This window comes from Molothrus ater, chromosome 9 (genome assembly GCF_012460135.2).
Source record: "Molothrus ater isolate BHLD 08-10-18 breed brown headed cowbird chromosome 9, BPBGC_Mater_1.1, whole genome shotgun sequence".
Taxonomy (NCBI): domain Eukaryota; kingdom Metazoa; phylum Chordata; class Aves; order Passeriformes; family Icteridae; genus Molothrus; species Molothrus ater.
Window position 1 is genome coordinate 25,528,365 of NC_050486.2, and position 24,094 is coordinate 25,552,458.

At 42.3% G+C, this 24,094-nt stretch overlaps 1 protein-coding gene across 1 annotated transcript; it reads left to right on the plus strand.

Annotated features, from left to right (window-relative positions):
- PODN (podocan) lies at positions 1–23,759 on the plus strand. Its single transcript, XM_054515827.1, has 11 exons — positions 1–258; positions 3,608–3,852; positions 5,362–5,455; positions 7,109–7,173; positions 11,248–11,357; positions 13,587–13,743; positions 15,146–15,261; positions 17,097–17,754; positions 20,038–20,186; positions 21,804–22,011; positions 23,076–23,759. Exons 2-10 carry the CDS (start codon positions 3,613–3,615, stop codon positions 21,976–21,978), a joined length of 1,764 nt encoding a protein of 587 aa, XP_054371802.1. The 5' UTR covers positions 1–258; positions 3,608–3,612; the 3' UTR covers positions 21,979–22,011; positions 23,076–23,759.
- The last annotated feature ends 335 nt before the right edge of the window (positions 23,760–24,094 follow it).

Genomic DNA, 24,094 nt, shown 5'->3' on the forward strand with positions numbered 1-24,094 from the left:
CAGCCAGCTTTGTTTTGTTTTTATTTTGGTTTCAGTAAAAACATACTTCCCACTCTAACTTTTCAAACTTCCACGTGGCACACAGGGGGATCAGTTCCAGTTGATATAAGCCTGGATGAAGAGAGGGAGGAAATAACTTAATTGCTTTAGACTTCAGTTCAGCTGGAGTGGAGAGGAAAGAATCAGTGTCCCTTCTTTGGAATTCAGCAAGAAGGTCGTGTTGTTGGTGAGGACAGAGCTTCTGCAGGTTTTGTGGAGGTACTGTATGGAGCACTGCAGGGCACTCACAAAACAGGTGGCTTTATATTTAATATAGTAACTGCTGTCAGGGAAAAAAAGCTGTGTTGCTTTCTTGGGAGTATTGCTGCACTTTGAGCATACAGTTAGCAAATATATCTTCCTGTTCTTTCACCAAGAATGGGGAAATAAGAAATGTGAGGCTTCTGGGCTGAGTATCTGTGTCTGTGTGTGTGTGTGTAAGTGGTGGAAAGTTCTGATGTTACTGCTGTAATGCAGGGCATAGAAGATAAAGAAGAGATTGAGTGGATGGGGTGTCACAGCACACTGGGGACTTTGCCTGTTAGACATTTGTATTTTCAGCCTATTGATCCCTGGTCCCCAAAGATCAGTTAATGTGTTGAAAAGGAGAGAGAGTTAAAGGGGAAGGAGATAAAATGCAGGAAAAACTGCTGATCTATCTGTTCCTAGCTAATTTGAACCAGACCCCCAGAGAATGGGAGGACATTCCCACCTGGAATTCAGATTTGGGTTGAATGCAGCTAAACTCAAAGATGTGGTAACGGTGCAGCTCCAGTGTCCTGCAGTGAAATGCAGAAGCACACACACTGTCTCTGCCTCTCTTCTGCCAATTCCTGCATGCTGGCTCTTGGCTTCACTCACAGATCTTACAAACTGTGCTGACAAAAGTAATGGGAGATTGTTTATTTCCCAAGTCTTTATATTCAGGCCATAGCTGCTTCCTCTTTCCTACTCACATTTTCCTATATGGTGACTTTGGAAAATTCCTCTCTGATTTCGCTGGGAAGTGCAGGAAGCTCTCACTGGTAGAGGGTTGCCTGTTTCTCTCTCCAGTTCTGCTTCTCACATCTGGAAAGGATCTGGCTTGGAAAGGGGAGACTCACTCTGAGCTCAGTGCATGTTACTGACATGGCATGAGCTGAGAGAGCCTGTGGGGGCAAGAGAAATGTTCTTCTCCATTCATCTCATTTCTGACAGCAAAGGTGAGTTTTTCTATTTTTTTTTAAAGCTGGCTTGTCAGACATTCTGCAGCAGCAGCCTCCCTTTCAGCTGCAGCTTTTAGCAAGGATACTCAGTGTAACAAATTCAGTTAACCTGTTGATTTTGAAGGAGAATCTTCTCCTTCAGTGAATGTTTTTCCCTCTGTGTGTGTGTGTGTCCTGTGGGAATGTGTGTGGGGAATGATAGGTAACAGAGATGAGATATTTTGAAAGTGATTCTGTTGTTTATTGGGAGCACTGTAATCACTGAGAGGCATTCAGTAACTCCTGAAACTTCAGTTTACCTCTTGAGACTTTGTGGCAGTCCTGTGCTGTGAGGCGCTGAAGTGCAGGTATCAGAAAGATGCAGCCACAGAAACCTCTGAGCTGGCTTCAGTGTCACTTCAGTCTTTGGGTGGCAGGACCTGCTCCAAAGCCCACCTACAGCAAGGGAAGGGGACTGACTCTTTCTGGTGGGTTTTGAGCTATTCCTTTAGAAGCTTTCTTAACAAGGCTTTGAATCAGGCCCATGGGAATGAGTTGAAGTGGAGTGAGTTACTTCAGCCTTTCTTTGAACTAAAATAAAATCACCATCATGCCTGGTTTTACTGCCTGCACTCCAGATGTATACAGATGTTCCTCTATCCAAAGTGTCTCCCTGTGCTAGAGCAGCAGTCCCTCCAAAGGCATTGTAGCAGACACTTGCATATTGATGAGGGGGTGAGATTGCCCCAAAGTCTTAGTGTGCAATAGATAGAATATTTCATGTTAATTTTCTAACATCTTTTGAGCAACAGATGTAGAAAAGCAGCATTTTGCAAAGGTAGAGAGCCCAAGAAAAACCACAGTGTAACTGTGCTATGGGAACAGTGTTGATACTGTTACAGCAGATCTGATTGAGACCTGTATATGCAAGGTTTTCTGCCTATAGTTTCTTTGGCAAGTATCTGTAAGGGTGAGCTCTTATGTAGGAAAAATACTTTCTTACAGATCTGAAATACTTTCTGAGATTATTTTCTCTGAGATTTCTGAAATATTTTCTGAGATTAGGTCACCAAATACTAAGGATTTTACTAATCTACTGTTGGCATACTCATATGGCCAGTTTTGGTCTCAGTGTTAATATCTGCCACACAAGGAAAGTTCTATAAAAGAGATGAATTTCATTATATTCAGCTATTACAGATATGGAAGCTGTAAAGTAGTGGAATAGGGGAAAGAGAGATCAAGCACACAATGATAAATGCTTAAAATCACCCACCCAGCATGTTTGTAGCAAAGACAGGACTAAAGCAAAACCAGCATCCATGTTTTGGGATGCTCTGCCCTGTAGCCCCTCTTGCTCCCATTTCTTCAAGTACAAGTCAGTGTTTAAAAAAATTACTTAAGTCTTTAATGGCTGTGACTGAGAGCAGGATGTCTCCAATGCTTCCCAAGCATCCAAGCTCTCTGTGAGAGCTCCTGGTGCAAAGCTGCAAAGACTTGTGAATGATGTAAATGGAGACACAGTTCTGACAGCTGCCAGTCTGGTTCTGTGGAGTTCTTGTTTCTGATGCAAAGAAGGAATCTGGGTTAGCAGAGGTGAAGAGAGTATTTATTTGATAAGGTCGTGAATCCATTGTGCCTTTTCACCTAAAAGATCAGCCTAAGTCTTTCTCATTGCTGTCAAATCCTTCTGTGAAAAAATAGCTGAGAGGATAAATGGCAAGCCATAACCAGCTCTGACTGCAAACCTTTATGTATGAAATCTGAGAAGGGCAGCAAGTGGGACCGAGGGGGCTGGGTTAGGGCCAGCTGGCTGCTCCAGTAGATAATCAACTTCTGTTTGGATTATTTTAACCTGCTGCCAGAAAGATAAAAGCTGAACATTAGCCACGTGTTTTAGGTTCAGATCAGCACTGTCCAAAATCCATAGGAAGCCCGTTCTGTTTTCAGTAGCTGCAAGGTTTTGTTATTGTTCAATGCACGTGTAACAGCCCCTCTGAGAATCACTCCTGACCAGCCTCTATGTTTAAATAACGAGAAGAGTTTCTTCCTATGGAAAACTCTGAGGAACGGTACGACAGACAGCCACATTGAACTAACATTGCATAACCTCTTCCCTACATCTGGGGGATCATCTGGCGTTTCTCAATGTGAAAAAAGCAATAAATATCTCGGGGAGTCGGGGCCGGTGCGGGGGATGCTGCCGGGCCGCCGGCTGTACCGGGACCCACTGGTTGGGCAGCGCAGTCCCCAAAGTGCCTTGAGGGGCCGCGAGGGCGCCCCGGGAGAGCGGGAGGGCGGCGGCGGGGCCGGCTCGGCCGGGCCGGGCGGCGGGGCCGGGCCGGGCGCTGCCCCGCGGGGCTGACCCGCTGTCCGGCCCGCAGGGGCGATGCCCGCCGGCGGCCGGGCGCTGCTGGCGCTGCTGGGGCTGCCGGCGCTGCTGGCCCTGGGCTGCGCCGCCGACAGCGACTTCGCCGAGGGCGGCCCGGAGCGGCGGCGGCCCGGGCCCGGCCCCGCCTGCCCCCGCGACTGCGGCTGCACCCAGGAGGGCGTCGTGGACTGCGGCGGCATCGACCTCAAGGAATTCCCGCTGCTGCTGCCCGAGCTGACCAACCACCTCTCCCTGCAGGTAAGGGCGCGATCCATCGTCCCCCACCGTGCCCTCATTCCGGCCCTGAACCCCGACTCCTTCCCTCAGTCCCTTCTCGGCTTCCGGCGGGAGCAGCAGGTGCAGCAGGCCCCGCTCCTGGTTATCGGCATGCTCTCCCCTCACATCCAGGGAAGGGAAAAACAGCTCCACATTCTCTCTCAGCTCCAGGAGAAGAATTTTTCTCCAAGCTAACAATTTCTTGTTTCTCCTTTGGCCAACCCAAATTTCTGGTGGTGCCCTTCCATTTTGAGGTGTCTTTGAAGAAGACTAATGGCTAAGTGGCAGAGAATTCTTTGGGCAGCACGGTGTGTTAGTTCAGACACAGTGAGCCAGTCCAGAGGCAGGGCCAGCCCATGTCCCCCACCTGTCCCCCCCTCTCCCTGCAGCACATGGACTCAGCAAGGAGCAGGTGTGACATGGCCAGTGCCACCCATCATGCTGATGTCACGCCTACAGCAAGTGGTCCTGCTCCAGACACCTCATGTCTTGTCATGAAAAGGTCATATAAGATGTGAGATTCCAGCTTCAGGAAGAAGAATCAGGATGTCCTAGACTGTCAGCAGGTTTCTATGCTCTGCTCTTAGTTACTTGATTCCTGTGACCAGCATTTGGGCAGGTGTCCTTTCCCTGCTCTGACACCTGAAGGGCCAGAGCATGCCAGCCCTGTGGCTGTGCCTCCTTGGAGCAATGGCAGTGCTTGAAGTTTTCAATGCCTGGCCCTTCACCAACTGCTTTTGGTCTATTGCTCCCATCTGTCAATTCTGTCCAATGGATGAAATGCAGATTTTGTTTAGAGATTTTCAGTTAGAAAAACTGTAATATAAGCTGGCACCTTCCTCAGCAGATCTGTCCCAGGCGTGTGTTAGCCATGGCTCCTGCCTCTGCTACCAAAAGAAGCTTTTTGGAGCCACAGCTGTCACTTTCTGTGCACTGGCCTGGCTTCCAGGACAGTGGGGCCTCGACTGATGCCCTGGATGCTGAAGCCAGAACCACTCATTAATGGCTGGAATGTTAATCAGCATGTTAATGAGAATCTGATGGCAGTCACCCCTGACAGCACAACCAGTGCAAGTGAGCCTGGTTTGTTGCTCCCTGCCTGTGACCAGTGGATTTTAAAACAACCCATGAATAACAGAAGCCATAAGCTTGGAAATCCACCCTGCCAACCTTGTAACAAATGCTTTGCTGCAGCTACAAGGTTTGGCTGTGGCAGATGGACTGTGGGCCTTTCCAGGCATAATCACACTCTGTGTGCTGCTGGTGCATAAGCTGGATATTCCTGGGGATGAGCAGAAGTCAGGCTTTCAAATGCTCCTGGGTTTGGATGCTTTTGGTTTGAGATCTGAATTTGGCTCATTATGAGAGAAGTCTTGACAGGGATTTGACATGGTGGGTTCACTTCCAGATTTTGTTGAAGTTCACAGTCTGGGTTTACTGGGATCCTTTTTGGATTACTTTGTTGATGATTAATACTCTCCATTTTCTTAGAATAACCAAATAGAAGAAATCTTTCCAGAAGAGCTTGCTCGTCTTTATAGACTGGAAACTCTCAATTTGCAAAACAACAGGCTAACTTCAAAAGGTGAGCCACGGGGTAGACAGAGCCTGTGCCTCCAGAGCAGCAGCTTATGCAATGAGGCCAGTGACAGCTGATAAGGAAAGCCAGGGTGATGGATTGCTTGGTTTGCTGTGAGCCTCACTCCTCTGGCCATCTCACAGAGCATGGAGACACTTTATCATCTGAAGCACAATACTCAGTGTGGAGGAATGCAGCCCTGCTGAAGCAGTGGAGGAGACCTGGCAGCAGCTCGTGTACTGTGGCGTGAGATCTCCTCATCCAGGAAACTCCCTCTGCTCCCACAGGCACTTCCATGCAATGCACTTGAGAATCAGAAACGTCCACATGCTGAATGATTTCCTCCTGAATGACCTTGTTTAGTTCAGTCTAGTCGGGCTGGGCAGTTTGGTCCAGTTTTGTCCTTGTCAAATTTGGTATGAATTTATATGTATATTGCAAATAAGGACATTTCGACCCTTCTCAAACCATTTTGATTTTTGTAGGCAGGTTTTGCTTGTTTAGTCTCATGCTTATTAGAGAAACTTCACAAGGGGTTTAGTGAGGAAACTAAAAGAAACAGAGAAATTGGAGTAAACAGTAAGAGAGGAGGATATGGGATACAAAAGATGTAATTATTATTAATTGATGTGTCACCCACTTGATCTGAATGCTCTTTTTATCTTTACTGAAATGACAGAGAACAAAATTTATTGAGAATGTGGGCATATGATACATGGGCCCCAAGGCACAGCAATCTTACATAGCACAGGGAAAGCTGTGCTTATTATATCCAGCATTTGACACTTTACCTTTGGGCCTTCATGTTTTCTTTCACAAGCTTCAGTGCAGCCCTGAGTTTCCAACGTGTTTGGACATGGAAAATAGCTTTGCCTTTGACAAGTGCCAGGTGAAAGTGTTTCTTGCAGGCTTTCCATTGTGACAGCAGTTGTGCTTGTGTCATCAGCTGGATGTGGAGTGACTCAGTTGAAAATTAATCATTACTGGGGGAGGCTAAGCCCTGAGTTGGAGCAGCTCTCTGAGCTGGTTACTGTTTGGATACCTGAATTGTGAATCCTCTTAAAATCTGGGACCATTTGATGTTCTGATTAAATACATGTGACCACATTCAGGTTTCACCAGCTCTCTGAGCTGGTTACTGTTTGGATACCTTCTCTTACTGAAGAGTAAGAGAAGGGTTGTGACATGCAGGTTATTTTAGCAATATAGTCATTCATCAGGTTGATCTGATCACTAAGCAACCTCAGATTATATCCTTGCAAGAAAAAAGATTTGCAGAATCTTATGCAAATTACAGGAGAAGGTTCTCAGACTGTGGTTGCTGCAAGCACTGACAATCAGCCATAAGAGCAGGTCTGCACAGCTCTGTACCTGACACCTGCCAGTGGCCTTGGCCACAATCCTTGTGTGATCAGGATTTTAAATAGTCCTCCACTGCTCTTAACAAGTGTGTATTGTTTGATTTGATTTGTGGGTTTGTTTTTTGCTTTTCCCAATTAAAAGAGACACCAATAGATCTGAATCAGATTGTTTCAGTGGCTATAAAAAGTGTTTCAATCTCACATGGAAGATACTGAGAGGGAAAGCTACCCTGTGGTATTTTCACTCAGAAAAGCAGTAGGGTGCTGATGTCACTGATTAGTTATTCCTGTTTTTAAGGGTTGCCAGAGGAAGCATTTGAGCATCTGGAGAACCTGAATTACCTGTACCTGGCAAACAATAAGGTAAGAGACTCTGAAGCCTTTCAGAGCTCTTTTCTAATTGGGTTCTGAAATTAATGAGCAAGTTGTCAATTCTTTTAAAATGTATATAGTACATAAGTAAAACTGTGCTAAAATGATATTCTAATGCAGGTTCATCTAAGGTCAAAACAGTATGTGAAATTTAGAGGCTACACATGCAGGTATATTTTGAACATTTGTTTATTTCTGCACCTGGTGAAAAGATTCCCTTGTGTAGGGAGGTACAGAAAGCCCCTGCATGCATAAATTACCACTGCCTTCAGTAGGCTTTGGGTCAGCTGCATGCAGATTTGGTTCTTGCCTGTTATGAGGGTAATGATATGAAATTCTGCCTTACCAGATGAGGCTGGTTGAAAAAATTGTGAACAAACACATCCTACTGCCTGTGTTTGAACCATGAAGATCTGTGAAAAATGCCTTTTTCCCTGACACCCATTCTTATTAGGTTGGATATGGGGAGGATACCCCCACACAGTGAAACTGTGCCAGTCATTAATTGATTCTTTTAGCTGCAGTGATAGGAGTTGAATTTCTTCTTTTAATGGAGAAGATTCCAGCTGCTTTCCTATTGTGGCCCAGGTTGGATGTATTGACAGAAGCACATCTTTCCTGCCAAAGCTAGGAAATGAAATAGCTTCTCATATACCCTTGCATCTGGGTGGTTCCTGTTATGGCTTCTTTTATCCCAGTGGTTGTCCACAAGTATTTGCTACAGAAGAAATTAGGATCCACAGAAAAATATAAGTTAAAACATCAGGCAGAGCTTCTTTGTCTACAGAAATCCTGCCTTTCCATCCCACCCTCTCTCTCTCTGCATGTCTGTATATATATTTTATTATCCTCTTAAAATCTGGGACCATTTGATGTTCTGATTAAATACATGTGACCACATTCAGGTTTCAGTCAGGCCAAGACACATCCAGAATCACTCCATACATTTCTGTATGGAGTGATTGAGAATAGAACCCATTCCTAGTACAGTAACATTGTGTTCTTTTCTCTCTTTCAAGCACCATTTCCATGTAACAATCTTGGCAGTTAATAACTCCATAAAAAGGAACAAGCCAGACTGTGACTAATATTCCAGAACCTAGCACTCTGATTTTCCCTGTGTAACAAAACAAAGTGTTTGGTTTTTCTGGCTTTGCTGCAGAGAGAAAAGAATCCCAAAAGAAATTGCAAACATCAGCGAATGTCACAAGTAGTTACAGTGAGAAGTTGTGGACCCACAAAAATAACACATTTCTTTATAAATCACAAGCCAGGACAAACCAGATTGGCTTCAGACTGCATCTCCTCTGCAGCAGGAAACACTGGGGATCAAGTTACTGTGGTGTCTGGAGGAGAGCAGGGATTTGCTGGTAGTTTGCTTCTTGTTTTATGGATTATCTTAATGCTGCTTCATCTTACATTGTGATCCCATCAGATGTAGCTAAATCATCTTTCATTAAACTGGCACAGTTGGTCAGAGAAAAGAAATGCAAGAGACTAAAAGCCTTCTGTGGCCTGTGAGTAACAAGTACTTCAAGTAAAGAGTGGATGCAGTAGGATGGTAGTTTCCTTTTTAATTTTTCACCCCACTCTTGTGTTTTGTATCTCTCAAACAGAGTGCACAGTAAACCTTGTTAATGAGAGAAATTGTTCCACCAAATGATAGACTAGATCCTGAGCTGTCATGATTGACTATAAGCAGGTGATTTTGGTGACAGAAGGTTTACATTTCCCCATATCCTCAAAGTGATATGGGATTCACCTCAATCCAGCACTTCTGGTTTTATCAAAGCTTCATCCAAGCAAGAAAAATCCGAGCAATTCAAATCTGGTAATGACTTTTGTATTTACCTTCTGAATTCATTAGTTAACAGTGGAGAAACACTCTGTCATAAGGAAAGGAAGGTGCAGCAGGAAAGTTGAAAGAAAATTGCAGTAGGAGAAATGACAGATTGCTTCTTGTTAGGCAATAAATCAGACAAAGCTATTCAAGTCAACTTTATTTTTGCTAACACTTAAAACAATCTGGCATGAATCCTTCAAGAAGGTAATCAGTGAAAATCGGTCTCATGACCAAGTGCTGAAATGCCAAAGCAAAATCCTGAGCAAGTGAAAACTCTTTTTGGATTAAACATCTTTTTCTCTTTCCTCTTTCTTGTGGTTCTTATGTCTCTCATTTCACATGTCTGAGCCATGCCCTTTGCTTTGTACAAAAGTTATGACCTAATTGACTGGAGAAAAGCTTTAATGTACCACTGTGTATGAAAATGATTAAGTCTTGTTTCCTGTGTCTGAATTGTCAGTGTTACATCATGGCAGAGACTTATTTCTTTCTGAGGCACTGTCAGACCTTCTCAGTCAGAGATGAGTGCTTTTATCCAGCACCCAGCAATCATATCTCCCAGATCAGGAGGTGAGAGATTACCACCAAAGCCAAGAGCAACTGCAGGAATATGCAGAATGGCTCATTCCAGTGCTCACAAACCATCTGGAAATGCTGATAGGAGTGTGATTTGTGGGAAAGATCTTTTTGTGTGTTTGTGACACACAAATGTTTAAGGCAAGCTAAAGATGGAAGTTTTGGAACAGCTGAAAATGAAAACCAGTAAATAATGTATTCTTTTTTGAAAAGACTGTTTTATGAGTCCAGTAAATTGGAAGTTCATGGATGGAGTTCATCAATGCACTCTCGACATACCAGTAGAGAGGGGCGTAGGCAGCCTTTAGATAAATACATAGTTTAAGGCTTGGGTTAGGCAGTTCTCCAATAAAGTGTTTCTTCTTTCACACAGTGTTCATATCTTAGATATTTTTGGTTTTACACTATTATTCATAACCCACTGCAGTTTTATGGTAATAAAAGTTTGAAAAATATGGTTTATCATTATGTGAGTCTTGCTGTGCTTTGTAGGCTAAAAGGACAAGGTTCTGTTTCACACAACAGAACTGTGAGGAAGATCACAGATTCCATGAACTTCAGGCTAGAAGGAAAATCCCTTCCATTGCCCCAGTCTCCCATCCTGCTCTCAAAGAATTCAGTATCTGCCTTTGGAGGGCACATAAAACAGAGTGGTCTCATTAGTACTGCAGTGAACACCTGTAACCAGGGTGGCTGCACCTGCTGACTGCAGTCCATTGTCTCACAGCATTGTGGTAAAAAATTGTTTCCCAAGGGCTTTATCTTGATACATAAAGCTTCTGGGTGTGTGCTTGCCAGAAGACTGCCCTCCATCCAGCCTGGATTGTAAACTGTATTCTTAGTTTGTGGGTGAATGACTTTGTTATTAACAGCCACTCAGTGAACCTGGCTATTGTATTACCTGGATGCTCTCTAAAACTGAGCTTTTTTTGATCATTGCTTTTTACCCCACCAATTTGTTCAGATGCAAGTGTTTCTAGGGTTAGCTTTTAAAATAACTGATAAAAGCAGCAACAAGAGCAACACATTCAGTCCTATACCTGTTGTCAGCTATAAAGTTTTGAGGACAGGGCCTTTCTGTACTTCCTGATGCATCACTTGTTTATTGAACAAGGTATTGCTGTGCCCTTTGCTTTGAAGTGCCATTCAATATTCCATCATTTGGCTCAGAAGTGTCCTGGTTCTTTGGGAATCCCCCCTGCAGAGATCAGCATAAATGGCTGCAGTGGAGCAGAGGTGTGAAGTGACACCTCCCCTCCACAACACGCTTTGGTAGGAGAATGAGCACTAGGTCACTGTGAGGGGGGCTGGAGTTCTTTTGGCACAGCAGACTGAGGAATTAGGAAGAATAATAAGCAAAGTGTTTGCTCTCTGAATAACAATTTCTTGATTTCTTCCACCAAAAAGAGACAGGACCCTTCCAACCAAAACAAACATTTTCATATCTTAGAGCAAAAGTCTGTCTCCTTCCTGGAGAGATTAGTGAGTGAGGACAATTTGTTTTTGTTCATGAAATCTACATTCAGTTTAATTTATCTTTGCCTGTTTAGGAAAGATAAATTTGAAAGTGTTTTGCTGCTGCTCTAATACTTGGTTAAAACAGTTGCTACATTTCATTGGAACTCCCCTGTATATTTCTTTTACAGCTAACAGTGGCTCCAAAATTCCTACCAAATACCTTGATCAGTGCAGATTTTGCAGCCAATTATCTCACTAAGATATATGGGCTCACATTTGGACAGAAACCAAACTTGAGGTAAGGGACTGGGAAGTAAAACAATACTGGTGTTCTGCCACTGCTTGGATGCAGTTGGTGGGTGATAAGAAAATATCTGGCTAAACTATATTATTGCCTACTTGTGTTTTTGGAAAGAAGCTGTTTGTTATTCTCAGCATGAAAAATTAAACAAACACATTCCAAGGGCTTTTGCTAGCTGCCAGACACTTCTGCAAATATCAAATGAAGTTGTCCCCATTTTATTTGTGTATTTGAGTTGAAAAGAACAATTAAGTTTCTCAAAATGGAGATTAGCTGTCTAAAAATCTCTAGTTTTATTACAGTCTGTTCATTTTTAAAAGTAAAATCAGGTGGAGAGGGCAGTACTGAGTGCAGTATAACTCAGTTCTATTCAAGGTAAGCACCTCAGCACATTCAGAAGGGGTTCATACTCCAGATCTGCTGCCAAGGTCTCTGCTAGGTTCAGGCTGTGATTTTCTCATCTGAACTGATAGCAGCACATCCATGTCAAACCCAGAGGCACCCAGGCCATCTCCTGTGAGCTGTGGGCTTTGCTGAAGGGGTTTTGAGTAATCTGCAGCATCCACACACTGCACCAGGCAGATCCTGCAAAGACTCCCAGACTGTTGGGAGCAATTTGTGCAGCCAGGTTTGAAGCAGTTAATTACAGCTGACCCAGCTGAGCCCCTACAGCCCAGTCTTGTGATGAATTGAAGAACTTTCCATTCCCACTGAATTCATTGACAGCTGGAGCTGCTCTGCACTTCCTGGGCCTTTAGTCTCTCGGGCTCTTGGAAGCTGAAAGGGCTGAGTCACTCACAGATTTCTGGTGATATCTCATGATGAAAGAAGCTGGATTTATCCATGTTTTCCTCCTTAATCTCAGGTTGAGATGCTGCCGTCTTTTGATTCCATATTAAAATTACTGACTCTTCTGAAGTGATTTTCACACTTTTCTATATCAACACAAATTTTAATCAGAACAAGAGCTAATTGATTTCCAAGGTTACTCATATAAAATCCCAACACAGTTGTTTCAGTTGTTTTTTTGCCCCCAGCAGAGTTCATGATTTCAGACTGATTATTTGGAGAGTAAGTTTTTCAGAAAGGCAAATATTTGTGAGTTAAAAGTACAGCTGACCATGCAGGGTAAACAATACTTCCAGTGTAGCTCTGAACTCCCTGGAGTGTGTGATCACACAATTGTATTTCCATACTGAGCCTTTCCTTCCTTCCAGAAGGATGTTGCCAAGTTCTCTGCTACTGGTAGAGAATCCAAGAACAAGTTCAAAAAGCTCACTTGACACTTTTGCAGTTTTAACCTCTCTCTACAAATTTAGCTGCCTGCTGCATCTGGGGGTAACCACAGGAAAGGAAGAGGTAATCAAAGTCACTAAAAGCCTATAATTTCTTCTGTTAAAAAGAAGTAAAATGAATTAATTTAGCAGTTAAGCCAGTGAAAAGGAGGAATAACTTCATAGAGGTACAGTGCTTTGTACAGAATTGAAACCTGTGTAAGGATGAATCAGTTTCTGAAATCTGTTTGGAGAAACTATTTGGTGAGTATTAAAGGTTGAAAGGAAGAAGGGCAAAGGAAAAGTAAGAAACTCTGTCTCTGGATCCCAATGGCTCATTAGAAACCAAAGCATAGAAAAGAGAAAAGTCTGCCAGACTGAGTCAATGTCTTTCTGTCAGTATCCTATTCTGAGTTCTAGGAGTAGGAGCGAAACTGTTTCCTGGGGTGTTTCCAGCCTTCACGGGGGCAGAAAGAATGGAGGGTTGAGATGGTCCTTTCTTATGAGACCTCCAGGCTGATTTTGTAAGCCCAAGCAGTCCAGACTCAATTCCAAATAGAAGTTAAAGGTAGGGCTGTATCTGTTAAAAAGAGATGAATTCTAACCCTCTGAGTGAGGCCCCCACACTGGCATTCTGTGTTTCTAAGTACTGCAAAGTCCCAGGCTTGCACTCAGTTTCTTGTAAAGAAGTTAAGGCCACTTGTGAAATTTGTATTCATGTGCAGGTTTGGATTTTGAATAGACATAACTTTCAGAGAATGTTGGGGCTGACCATTTGGTTTTGCATCTGTATCCCTTGCTAAATTAAAAAGTACATTTTAAAAACAAATCTAATTATCTCAAGAAAAGAAGAAAATATTGAAATTAAGTTTTAAACTAAGCTTTCTCTCAGTAAACAAAAACTCCAGATCTCCCTATCTGTTGAACTTCATCTTTTGCTTCCTTCCAACAGATCTGTGTATCTTCATAACAACAAACTTTCAGATGCTGGGTTACCTGATAATATGTTCAATGGCTCTAATAATGTGGAGATACTCATCATGTCCAGCAATTTCTTGAAGTATGTTCCAAAGAATCTCCCTCCAGCACTATATAAATTACACTTACAGGTAATGGCAACAACGTTTTGTAATCCTTTAGGATTGTGACAAAGGACTGTGTTTGTGTGGGTTTCACACCACAGGGCCAAGACATCCCAGTGGCCCTGGAAACATCCCCAGGCCCACTTTAAGGCTTGCCTGTTGTATTCTCATCAGTAGCTGTCCCCATCTCCTTCCTTTTTTGTCCATGAGCAATAGCGTGTTTTTGCAAATCACCAGAACGCTCACAGGAGGCAGAAATGCCTTTCTGTGTTTGCAGAATCAAACACAGAAATTGGACTGTAAATCCCTGTGTGGTTGCATTGTTGGTCTCCTCCCTGCATAAAACAATATTAATACATATTAGAACAGGCCATGTCTCCATGACCTCCCAGGTAAGTTTGCCACTAATGCCACTCGTCCTGACAGCTGCTTACCCACTCTGTACTGGCTTTGCTCACTGACTCATTTCACACAGACCTCTGCTTTCCCAGCACCAGTGGCTGCTGCTTGCTACTGAGCTGGCAATGCAGTTTGGATTAGGCATTCTTTATTACTGCAACTCCTCTAGCCATAGTGCAATAGCAGAGCTGTGCTGTTAACTACTCTCCAGCATTTTTGATTGCATGTCATCTGATTCTGATAAAAACACTTCATCATGTCTGAGCTGGAGATCTGAGCCTCAGCAATGGGAGAGCCACAGTGGTGGGGAGTCCTGGGTCTGCCTGCTCTGAGTGTTGACAGCTCTTTGGACGTGCAGAGACTGGAGTCTGTTATCAGCCCTGGGCTGAGGCAGCTCTGTGCTGCCTCCCAGTTCTCTTTTCCCTTGAAGGTTTCACCAGAATTCCTGCTAAAGTCTTCGAGAGAACAGGCTCCTCCAGCTTGAAGAAAAGTAAACGCAACTTTACTTTAAATTGCTGGAATTTCTCTCCAAAGTATTTGTCCCCTGAATTTTTTCAACACTTACAGATAATCATTATTTCCCAATGGGGTCTCACACTGTGAGGATTACTCTTTGAACTTGTCTCCTCCCTGCTCTCCCCAGTTGTGTTAAGGACAGAGGAGATGAGCAGAGAAAGGAGTGTTTTATTTGCAAGTGCACCATCTGTCAGTAGTAACATTTACCTTGATATTTTGACTGGGAGAAAACAGGACAATGGGAAATGAGAGGCAGCCAAAAGTGGACCAAAAATTTCTGACAGGTATACTTAAGATGTGATTTTTTCTTTTACTATTTATTGAGACAACCAAATTTGTCTGTGTTGGTTTCTACTTTATTTAAGTTGACAAATGAATCTGGTCCATTATAAAGCTCCTTAAGTATTTCATGTCTAGCCCTTCTGAAGTTTAATTGCCCCTGCTAGTTGAACAGAACCCAAATGTTGTGTTGATTCATGCCAAATCCTGTGCTTTGTGCTTCTGGTGACTCTAGAGCAACAAGCTGGAGAAGATTCCCAAAGGAGCCTTCAGCGAGCTTGCCGGGCTGCGGGAGCTGTATTTGCAGAATAACTACTTGTCCAATGAGGGAATGGACAACGAAACTTTCTGGTGAGACTGAGAGTGCACTGTGTACCTCTGTGTCTGTCTGCCCCCTCTGGGACAGTCGTGCATCTACTGAACAAAGGACACAGTAGAAAGTAAAGTTATTCAAAGCTGGATATGTTATGCATTTCACTGCTTAGATGCAGATGCTGCCATTCAAGAGCAAAGGTCTGGGTGAGTGGTTGCAGAATTGTTTTATATAAAAGACAGAACACTGAACATTAGACTGCACCATTCCCTGCCTGCCACAGACCCAGTCACACCAGGTACTAAATCCCTTCTAGGAACAGCCACCTAGAACAACACCGAAAGCTACTCTCTGCTCTGCCAAAACAGTCAAAAGTGAGGTTACCTGGGACTTTCCAGTTTCTAGGGCACTTCACTGGGCATTAAAGCCAGACCTTCATCTTCACTGGAGGCACTTGTGTGTTTCTGTGAAGGTGGCTTGAAGGCAGCCCCACACACAGAGCTGTGAATTCCCCATGCCCAGGTGTATCCCAGTGCAGGTGGTTGCTGGAGCAGGCAGGGCTGCAGTGGTGCTGCCCAAGAGCCAGATGGCTGCAAAAGCTTTGCTACCAACTGGTGCAACAGAAATAGCATTTGGCTGTCCTAGATTTAGCCTGGGACTTAGCACTTCAGAAATTTAACATTTTTTTTTCTCTGCTTGCACCGAATGCTGTCTTTGTTCTACCTGAAAATCCAGACCACGCAATCGGTCCTGCCCATAATTTAGTTCTGTAAACCCTCCTGATCTCCAGACACAAAAATATAACAAAATGTGCTTTCCTTTTCCATTTTCCATGCCCAGAAACCTCTCTTAGTAGTTTACTATATCTGTGTTGAGTCCACCTCCAGGTCATGTTCGACATGTAATTTCTGTTAAGGTATTCCCATCCTGGGGAAACCTTACAAATGGCAGCAGTGAAGCATTTTACCTAAGGATTATATTTGTTTATTCAGAGCATGCTTGGATAGCTGGAACAGCAGTGTAGTAACCAGTAAGTAATGTCTGTAACACATTAGTCTTCCTGTTTCCTGAAAACTCTGGTCATCTGCAATGGGTTATGTTGTGTCAAGTAGATTAAAACTCTAATTTGAGCTGAGAAACTGACTTGAAATACAAGGGAATACAGGGTTCCTCAGTCCTGGCTGTGGAACAACCATTGATCCATATCCAGTTGGTATAAGTGGCTGGTCTGAGGATTTAATTTAGCTTCAACTGAGACCGTGGAATCCAGATTCAGTAGCTTACACAAAGCAGCTCTAGCCCTGACTCACTTCCATAATACTGGAGGGTCATGAGAAGTTCACTACCTTAGCCTAGGACACTAAGTTAGCATTTCTGCTTTTCATAAAAGTAACATTTCATCATCTAGAAAGCAGACCTGCCTTTCACTTTCAGCAAATACTTTGAGAGAGACAGAAATTACTCATGCTCAGGCTTTGTTTCTGTGAAACTGAGAGCTAAACTCTGTGTTCTGGTGGAGGTCCCATAGCATCTTCCTTGTGGTATTTGTTCACCAAAATTGCTCATACATTGCTGTCTGGGACTGCAAAACTTATCTCAGGCCTCAGCTCCATGGCAGTTTGGGTGTCAGTGGACTCTGGCATGTTCTCTTGTTGGTGTGGCTGAGGAGCAGTGGCAGTGCCAAGTCCCAATTCCTTATGGCAATATGGGAGCTCCCTGTTTTGGTGTCCGCATCACTCAAATCACAAGTCAGAAAAGGGCAGTCAGTAGCGGGAGCTGTCCTGGGTAAAAAGGCTCTAAAGCAAATCTTTGAGCAAGTTGGTTATTGTTTCACCTTGCAGAATCAAAATGTTTTCTTTCCTGCTTTCCCAAGGAAATTGTCTAGTCTTGAATATCTGGATTTGTCCAGCAATAACCTCTCCCAAATCCCAAGTGGTTTACCTCGAAACATCGTCCTCCTCCACCTGGAGAAGAATGCAATTAAGGTGATTGACAGAGATGTCTTGACCCAAATTAAGAACCTGGAGTACCTTCTGCTCCACAATAACAAATTAAAAGCCCGAGGTATTCACCCCTCAGCCTTCCACGGCTTAAAGAAGCTGCACACTGTCCACCTGTACAACAACATGCTGGAAAGGATCCCCAGCGGGCTGCCCCGGCGAGTGAAGACACTGATGATCCTTCATAACCAGATCTCAGAGATCAACAGGAATGACTTTGCTACCACTTACTTCCTTGAAGAGCTGAACCTGAGCTACAACAAGCTCACAAGTCCCCAGATCCATCGGGAGGCCTTCCGTAAACTGCGGCAACTGAAGTCCCTGGATCTTTCTGGAAACAATCTCCACACAGTGCCTTTTGGCTTCCCAAAGAACTTGCAGGTTCTAAAGCTGAAGGAGAACGAGATAAGCATCATCCCAAAAGGGACTTTGTCTGGGATGACAAAACTGAGGGAACTGTATTTGAGCAACAATAAACTGAAAGTAAATTCAATTTATTCAAGAGCATGGAGAGAACTCAGCAGTCTTCAGGTAGAAACACCACCTTCTCTAATTGTTTTAGTGATGCTGATATCCTCATCTGTCTGCCTAAATCAAATTTTGTAGCACCAATACCAAATGTGCTTGGTCCTCGTGTTTTGGGGTTGCATTGTAAGTGCTACACACTCTGTTTCTAGAGTAGAAATGTGCTATTGTTCCAGAGGTGGGTACCTTCCACTGCTGGCCAGTCCAGCTTTGTGTCTGAATCCTGACAGTGTCCTATATTTTTCAGAAAAACATTGGTGAATGTTGTAATTAAAACTGACATTAGGCCTTTCAAATAGCTTGTCTCCCAAAAGATTTAAAATCAGCTCTGAATAGAGACAGCAGGAGGAAGGAATGCATAAACAAAAACACTCTTAATTCTCAAAGCCCCCACATCAGCTTATAGTCAGACAAGCCAAGCTGTAGGATTTAGCAGCTCAGCTGGCTAAGGCACCTGGGGAGCAGCTCGGAGTCTGGATTCAATCAGCAGTCTTCTCATTTGCTTAATTGTTGGAGAAAGTTAAACACAAACCATAAGGCAGGCAGGAACAGTCACATTTGTGCTGAGCAAAATGACCTTTCAGAATTGTTACGCCGGCTGAAGGATTTGTCTGCATTTCCTTTTCGGCAAGGGCCCCTTTCCTGCAGTGAAAGGTATTGCCCGTGTCATACAGCAGCCACGGAGGGGGGATATGGTCAGGTCACTGCACAGCAAAGTGTGCACATCTCAGAGCAGATCAGGGATAAGGACATGCAGCATATGTCACACTGGCCCCCAGTGTGTTTTCAGACAATCCTGACGTTAATCTATAGGAACGTTTCCCTTTCTGTTGTGTCTGGGAATAACCAATAGCTTGTTTCTCAGTTAATGTCAATCAGCAATGCAGCAACAGTGTCTGCAGAGCTGTTTGCATCAGCTGCAGATTTGGTCCCTGGCTTTAATAATACCTTTTACATTTGTTTGGTGCCACACTGATACATGTGTGAGCAAATATATTTAATATGCAAAGCAGCCTAGAAGGAAGATGCCATTGAAAATTACAGATGGCTGGGATTGCTTTTCTGCAGTACCTTAATAAAATGTAGGTTGTTTTATTTTCAAACAAAAATGGGTGATGATCCCTGCTGGGTAGCTGGATTGCTGGTTGGAATGATGAGCTTTCCTTCTCAAAGGTCCAGATTGACAATTATGTGGAACTTTTGTTCTACTCTCCCTTCCTTGCAGTCGATGTAAAGCCAGAGGTGTTGCTGACTCAACCATTGGCCATCCCCACAGCAAACCCCACTCTCACTAAACAGGGTTCAGATAATAGCACAGACTTAAAGTTCTGCTGGACTAATGGGGCATTTATGGCTGTTGCTTTTCTTTGGAACAGCATTAATTCTTGTTGGTTGTTTCCAGCTGAATCTTTTTTATCATTAAGTGCTTAACTGTGCAGTTGGTTTCTGAGTTGTTGCACTGGAGTGAATTTGGCAAATAACCATCCATAAAGATCCTGATCATGCATATACTTAGTAAATACTTCAGTCCACACTGTTTCCATGGAAATCTGCAACTGCAAAGCAAGACATTTACATAATGGACTTGGCAGTACTGGGTTAACAGTTGGAGTCAATGATCTTAAAGCTTTTTTCCAACCTAAACAATTCAATGGTTCTATGATAATTGTTTTCCAGACTGGCATTATGTGAGGAATAAAAACACTGGAATGAGGACAATTGTTTGCAGAAGTGTGGCTTTGAGTAGTGGGTAAATAGTGTCAGGTTGGTGCTATGAAAATACTACAATACAGGATAACAAAACATTTCTATTGATCCATTCTCTCACAAAAAATTAATCTGAGAAACAACCATGACCTTTAGTCCTGCTGTCTTCATACATTCTCCATGTTAGAATATTTCCAGATGGTTTTATGTGTAACTGTACCTATCACCATCCTCAGCCAGCAAAGTGTTTGCAGTAGCAGATGCCAAGGAATTCTCCTGCATATCTGAAACCCAGCCTGTTTTTAATTTACTTAAACAGACATGGGCTAATGCCTGGGGACACAGATAAAGAAATGTTGGAACTCTGAAACAAACCAGCATGACATATCATGTGAAATCAGGATGCTCAATAGGAGTGTAAGAGACTAGAATTGTCTTGGCCACACTTACCTTGCTGCAAATTAGAGGTAGATTAAATGAGTTTATTCTATAATAAATATAACTTCAAAATTAAATCTCTTTCTGGTGTGTTTCTAATATTTAAATTCAGTTATTTGACCCCTTGTTGTCTCTTCCTTACAGTCACTAGACATGGCTGGCAACCAGCTGACATCTATTCCATTAGGCCTGCCAGAATCTCTGGAATATCTGTATCTCCAGAACAACAAGATCACAACGGTTTCAGAGAATGCTTTTGAATCTACACCCAAAATAAAGGGGATTTACCTCAGGTAAGGTCAAGCTTCCACTTCAACACACAAGATTTTTTCCTTCTTCATCTACTTTATAATTGCTTACTTTTTAGAAAGTATTTAAAATCCTTGTTTTCTGAACAAGCATATTTGGTTTATACTAATATGTGACAAAACTATATTTATCTGCTCAGAAACAACATGGATACACATAATAAACTCTTTTTAGAGAGCTTGTCTTTTCTATGCTTATTAGAATGGATTGGGCATGCCAGTAATTCTGGGCAATTAATGTTTAACACGATGTCATATTCCAATATTCAGCTGTGAGCCAAAAGTTTACTGTCCCCTTGTAGAAGTGCAGCTTTGCCTGTGTCTGTTGGCCCTGGATTTTGACAAAATCCCCCTCCAGTGAGGTGTGTGTGAGTAATCTTGGAGTTGTGTGCATTCCCTGGGTAGCTTTGTCAGAAACAAGTGACAAGTTACAACTGTGACAGTTACGTAACCCAGTTTAGGGGCTTTGCTGGGTTCTTTCCCACTCTGTCAGTTGGATGAGGACTTTGTTTTTGTAGATGACAGATACTGACCTTTTTTTACACGTAATGTAAACTTACAGTAACAACTGACTGAAGCAGAGATTTATAGCACACTAAGGGAATCTGTCCCTGTAATATATTCAGTTCTAATCTGGTGGAATATTATTGAAAATATTATTTAGAAGTAATTTACGAATTCCTTAATATATGATTAAGCTGATCCAATGGCTGTGTTCAGAAAGTCTAGGCTGCAGAAGACTAAATATGGTCTTATTTTGACTATATGCAGCTAAACTGCCCTGTAGTTCTGAATAGTTCTGGAGCATACCTTTATGGATGAATGATTCCATACCAAGCAAATAAAATTACAAAGTCTGGTGTAAATTAGAGCAGTCTGTCTATTCAGCTGCTCACATTTATGAGATTTTAGTGAATGCTTGGATGTGAACCAGAAACCACATGCCACATTCTATATTTCTATATAAAGAAAAAAGGAATTTGCAAAACAGTTTTGCTAACATATTCAGGAGGCAACTCCACCCAAGCTCAGTCGTATTTTTAATGGGAGGCCATTAATCACTGCAGTGTTGTGAAACAATAATATACATTTGGAATATTACACAGAATACAATTCTAGGCATGTTCAAAAGTAACAGAGCAGTATATGTGACAGGTTCATAAACTGCAGATTAGTTTATTTGTATTCCTGGAACTGCAAATAACAGCTGAAAAATGACTGCTTTGTGTTTAAAGGGTTACTTTGTTTTGTGTTTAGTGGGTGAAGAATTAAACTGTCAAGGAATGACACAGAATTTTTTGAAAAATCAGTTATAGTTTAAAATATGGGCTGTTAAGCAGATGCTTTTCCTCTCTGGGAAGGAGAAAGGAGAATAGCAAGAGAAAGAATTTGTGGGGGAGGAATTCCAATATTATGATTTTTTTTCTTTCCTCATCCAGAGGAGTCAGCACTTCTAGAGTGCTGTTGTGAGTCAGTGTAAACTTAGAGTAACTTGGGTTAGTATAGAGTAGCTGCAGAATGGTTTCTTCTTAGTCCCCTAATTTCTGTGTTGTATATAAAAACGGATTTATTTTAACAAGGGTGCTTTTTTGTTTGTTTAAGGTTTAATAAGATTGCAGTTGGAGCACTGAAAGAAAGTACCTTCCAAAACCTGAAGCACTTACAGGTACTGGATATTGAAGGGAACCTTGAATTCAGCAACAGTTCAAAGAATAAGGACGACTCAGAAGAGGAAATGGAAGATGAGGAAGAGGAAGAGGAAGAAGAACTGAGATAAAATGTGAACTCACACAATCCCATCGTGTGGGAGGTAACAGCTGTAGTTGAGTTAAATTAAGGCCCCAGTTTTCAGACTCCTGTGTAAATAATTCCAATTTACACACATGATTGAAGCATAACAAGTGAGTGTCTGAACCCTGAACTTAAAGACTTCCACTAAAGCATGACTGGGAATCACAAATCAAAAAGGGAAAATACAATATTTTGTAAAATGAAACAGTATATATCTGTTTAATCAATCTTCTTAATGGACTGTTCTTATTGGCTTTTGTTTATAGGCATAGCAGACACAGTAGTTAAAGATGCAGGTCCTTGTTCACTAATTATGATAACAAAAGATGCAAAGGTATTTCATGATACCTTTGAGCAATTACTTCAAAAGGAAAACAAAGAACAAAGTGTGGAGCTTGCTGATGCAGAAGACATGAGGTGAAAACAGATGACAAATTAAAGTAAGAGTAGACCCATTGGTCTTTGTTAAATGTGTCATTAGGTTACAAATTCTGTCTCAAGCAGTATTTAAATCACTGACCACTAGAGGAGAAAAATAATGCTATACTTAGTGTATTTCTTATGGAAAGAATAGCATCTCTACTTGAATCTCTTTTCAACTGCAGGAAAAAAAGATACAGGGACAAAGATATTTGAAGAATATCCTTTCTTTTCATAAGAATAGTTATCTATTTACTGCATCTCCTAAGCATCTTATGTTCAAAGATGATGAGGTTCAGGATTGCTCTTTGCTTCTGGAGACCTAAGAGTGGCGAAAAAATAGTTTTGTCCCTAATCAACATTTTGTCACTGAGAATGACACAAGGAATTGCTAGGAATAGTGCTAATAAGCTTAAAAGATGATGGGGCTTGAAAAGGGCAGAAGGTACTTGGGAAGTCAAACATTAGCCCTACTGGCTGAGGTATATGAAAACTTTGTTAAACAAGAAATAATTTCTATCTACAGACTTAAGGGTACATTCAAAATCAATGCCTCTCTGGTTTAGCTTTGGGACACATGTGATATGTCAACAGGTACTATGTTTGTCTTATTCTGAATTCTGTATTCCATTATATAACTTATTTTATTTTTCTGTTTTGCAGGAAAACATATGGAAAAATACATATATGTCTATGTGTATACATCTATATAGATATCCAGAGAACACTTAGCAAAACGTGCAATGAATTATGCAGAAACTGTCGTGGCACTGGGCCAGGCTCATGGAAGACAGTGTGTTTCAGTGCCTTATTCAGGGAGAGACCCTGAATGCCTTTCCAAAGCTTCCAAATCATCTTATACAAGACCCAGGATCATAAGGGATTGCTCTGGAACTCACAAAAGCTGGCTTTTGTTTCTTCTGTTTCTCTTCCCTCACTGTTTCCATCTGTAATAACAATATGGGACTGTTTTGAACACAGGCCTTCAAATGCCATTTTTGTCACTGCATTTTAAGTGAACCATGTTTATGCCTCTTTTCTTTTCCTCCACCCAAAAGAAGCTGTTCTTGGCCAGGGCAGATGAATATCTGCAGTAGTTTCAAGTGCAGAGCAGTGTATGAGGCATTTTGGTCATCAAGCAGCAGTAATAATTCTGGATGCAATTATTTCTCTGTTATAACAATGTGTATATTTGGATGAGAAAAACAAAATAAGGCTGGATCCCGTAATATTTTATCTCTACTGCCAAAACCTGCAGTATATTCCTGTTTTAGAAAGGTTTTAAGATAAAACAATGCTCTTGTGAATATATATATAAATACATATATAAAATGTCTGCCTTCCAGAGCTTTGGTAAAGTTTCTGTCTTGCTGTTGTTTGCCCATGGGGCAGTTGGGTGAATGTCTCTGAAGGTGTGATCAGAAGATGGAGTGGCAGGATGGAGTTTAATGGTTGTGGTAGAATTTTCCACAGTGCCTCTCATTCCCACCCAGAGGCAGGAGTGAGACTAATGGGGGAAAAGAGATTAGTGAGTGTGGGCTGTCTTAGGAGAAAACCATTAAATATCAAAAGAAATTTGTTTAGTTCAAGTCTGGAGACAGTGCTTGCTGTCATACTCCCTTAAAGCTTCCCCTATTTTATGATGTTGAGTGTTGTCAGCTCCTGTTCGAATCAGAAAATAA

Bases quoted from the DNA above. Each gene is read 5' to 3' on its own strand.
- PODN (XM_054515827.1), top strand. From the start codon at position 3,613: ATGCCCGCCGGCGGCCGGGCGCTGCTGGCGCTGCTGGGGCTGCCGGCG. The intron at 3,853-5,361 runs GTAAGGGCGCGA...CCATTTTCTTAG, and splicing joins CCAACCACCTCTCCCTGCAG to AATAACCAAATAGAAGAAAT. The intron at 13,744-15,145 runs GTAATGGCAACA...TGGTGACTCTAG, and splicing joins TATATAAATTACACTTACAG to AGCAACAAGCTGGAGAAGAT.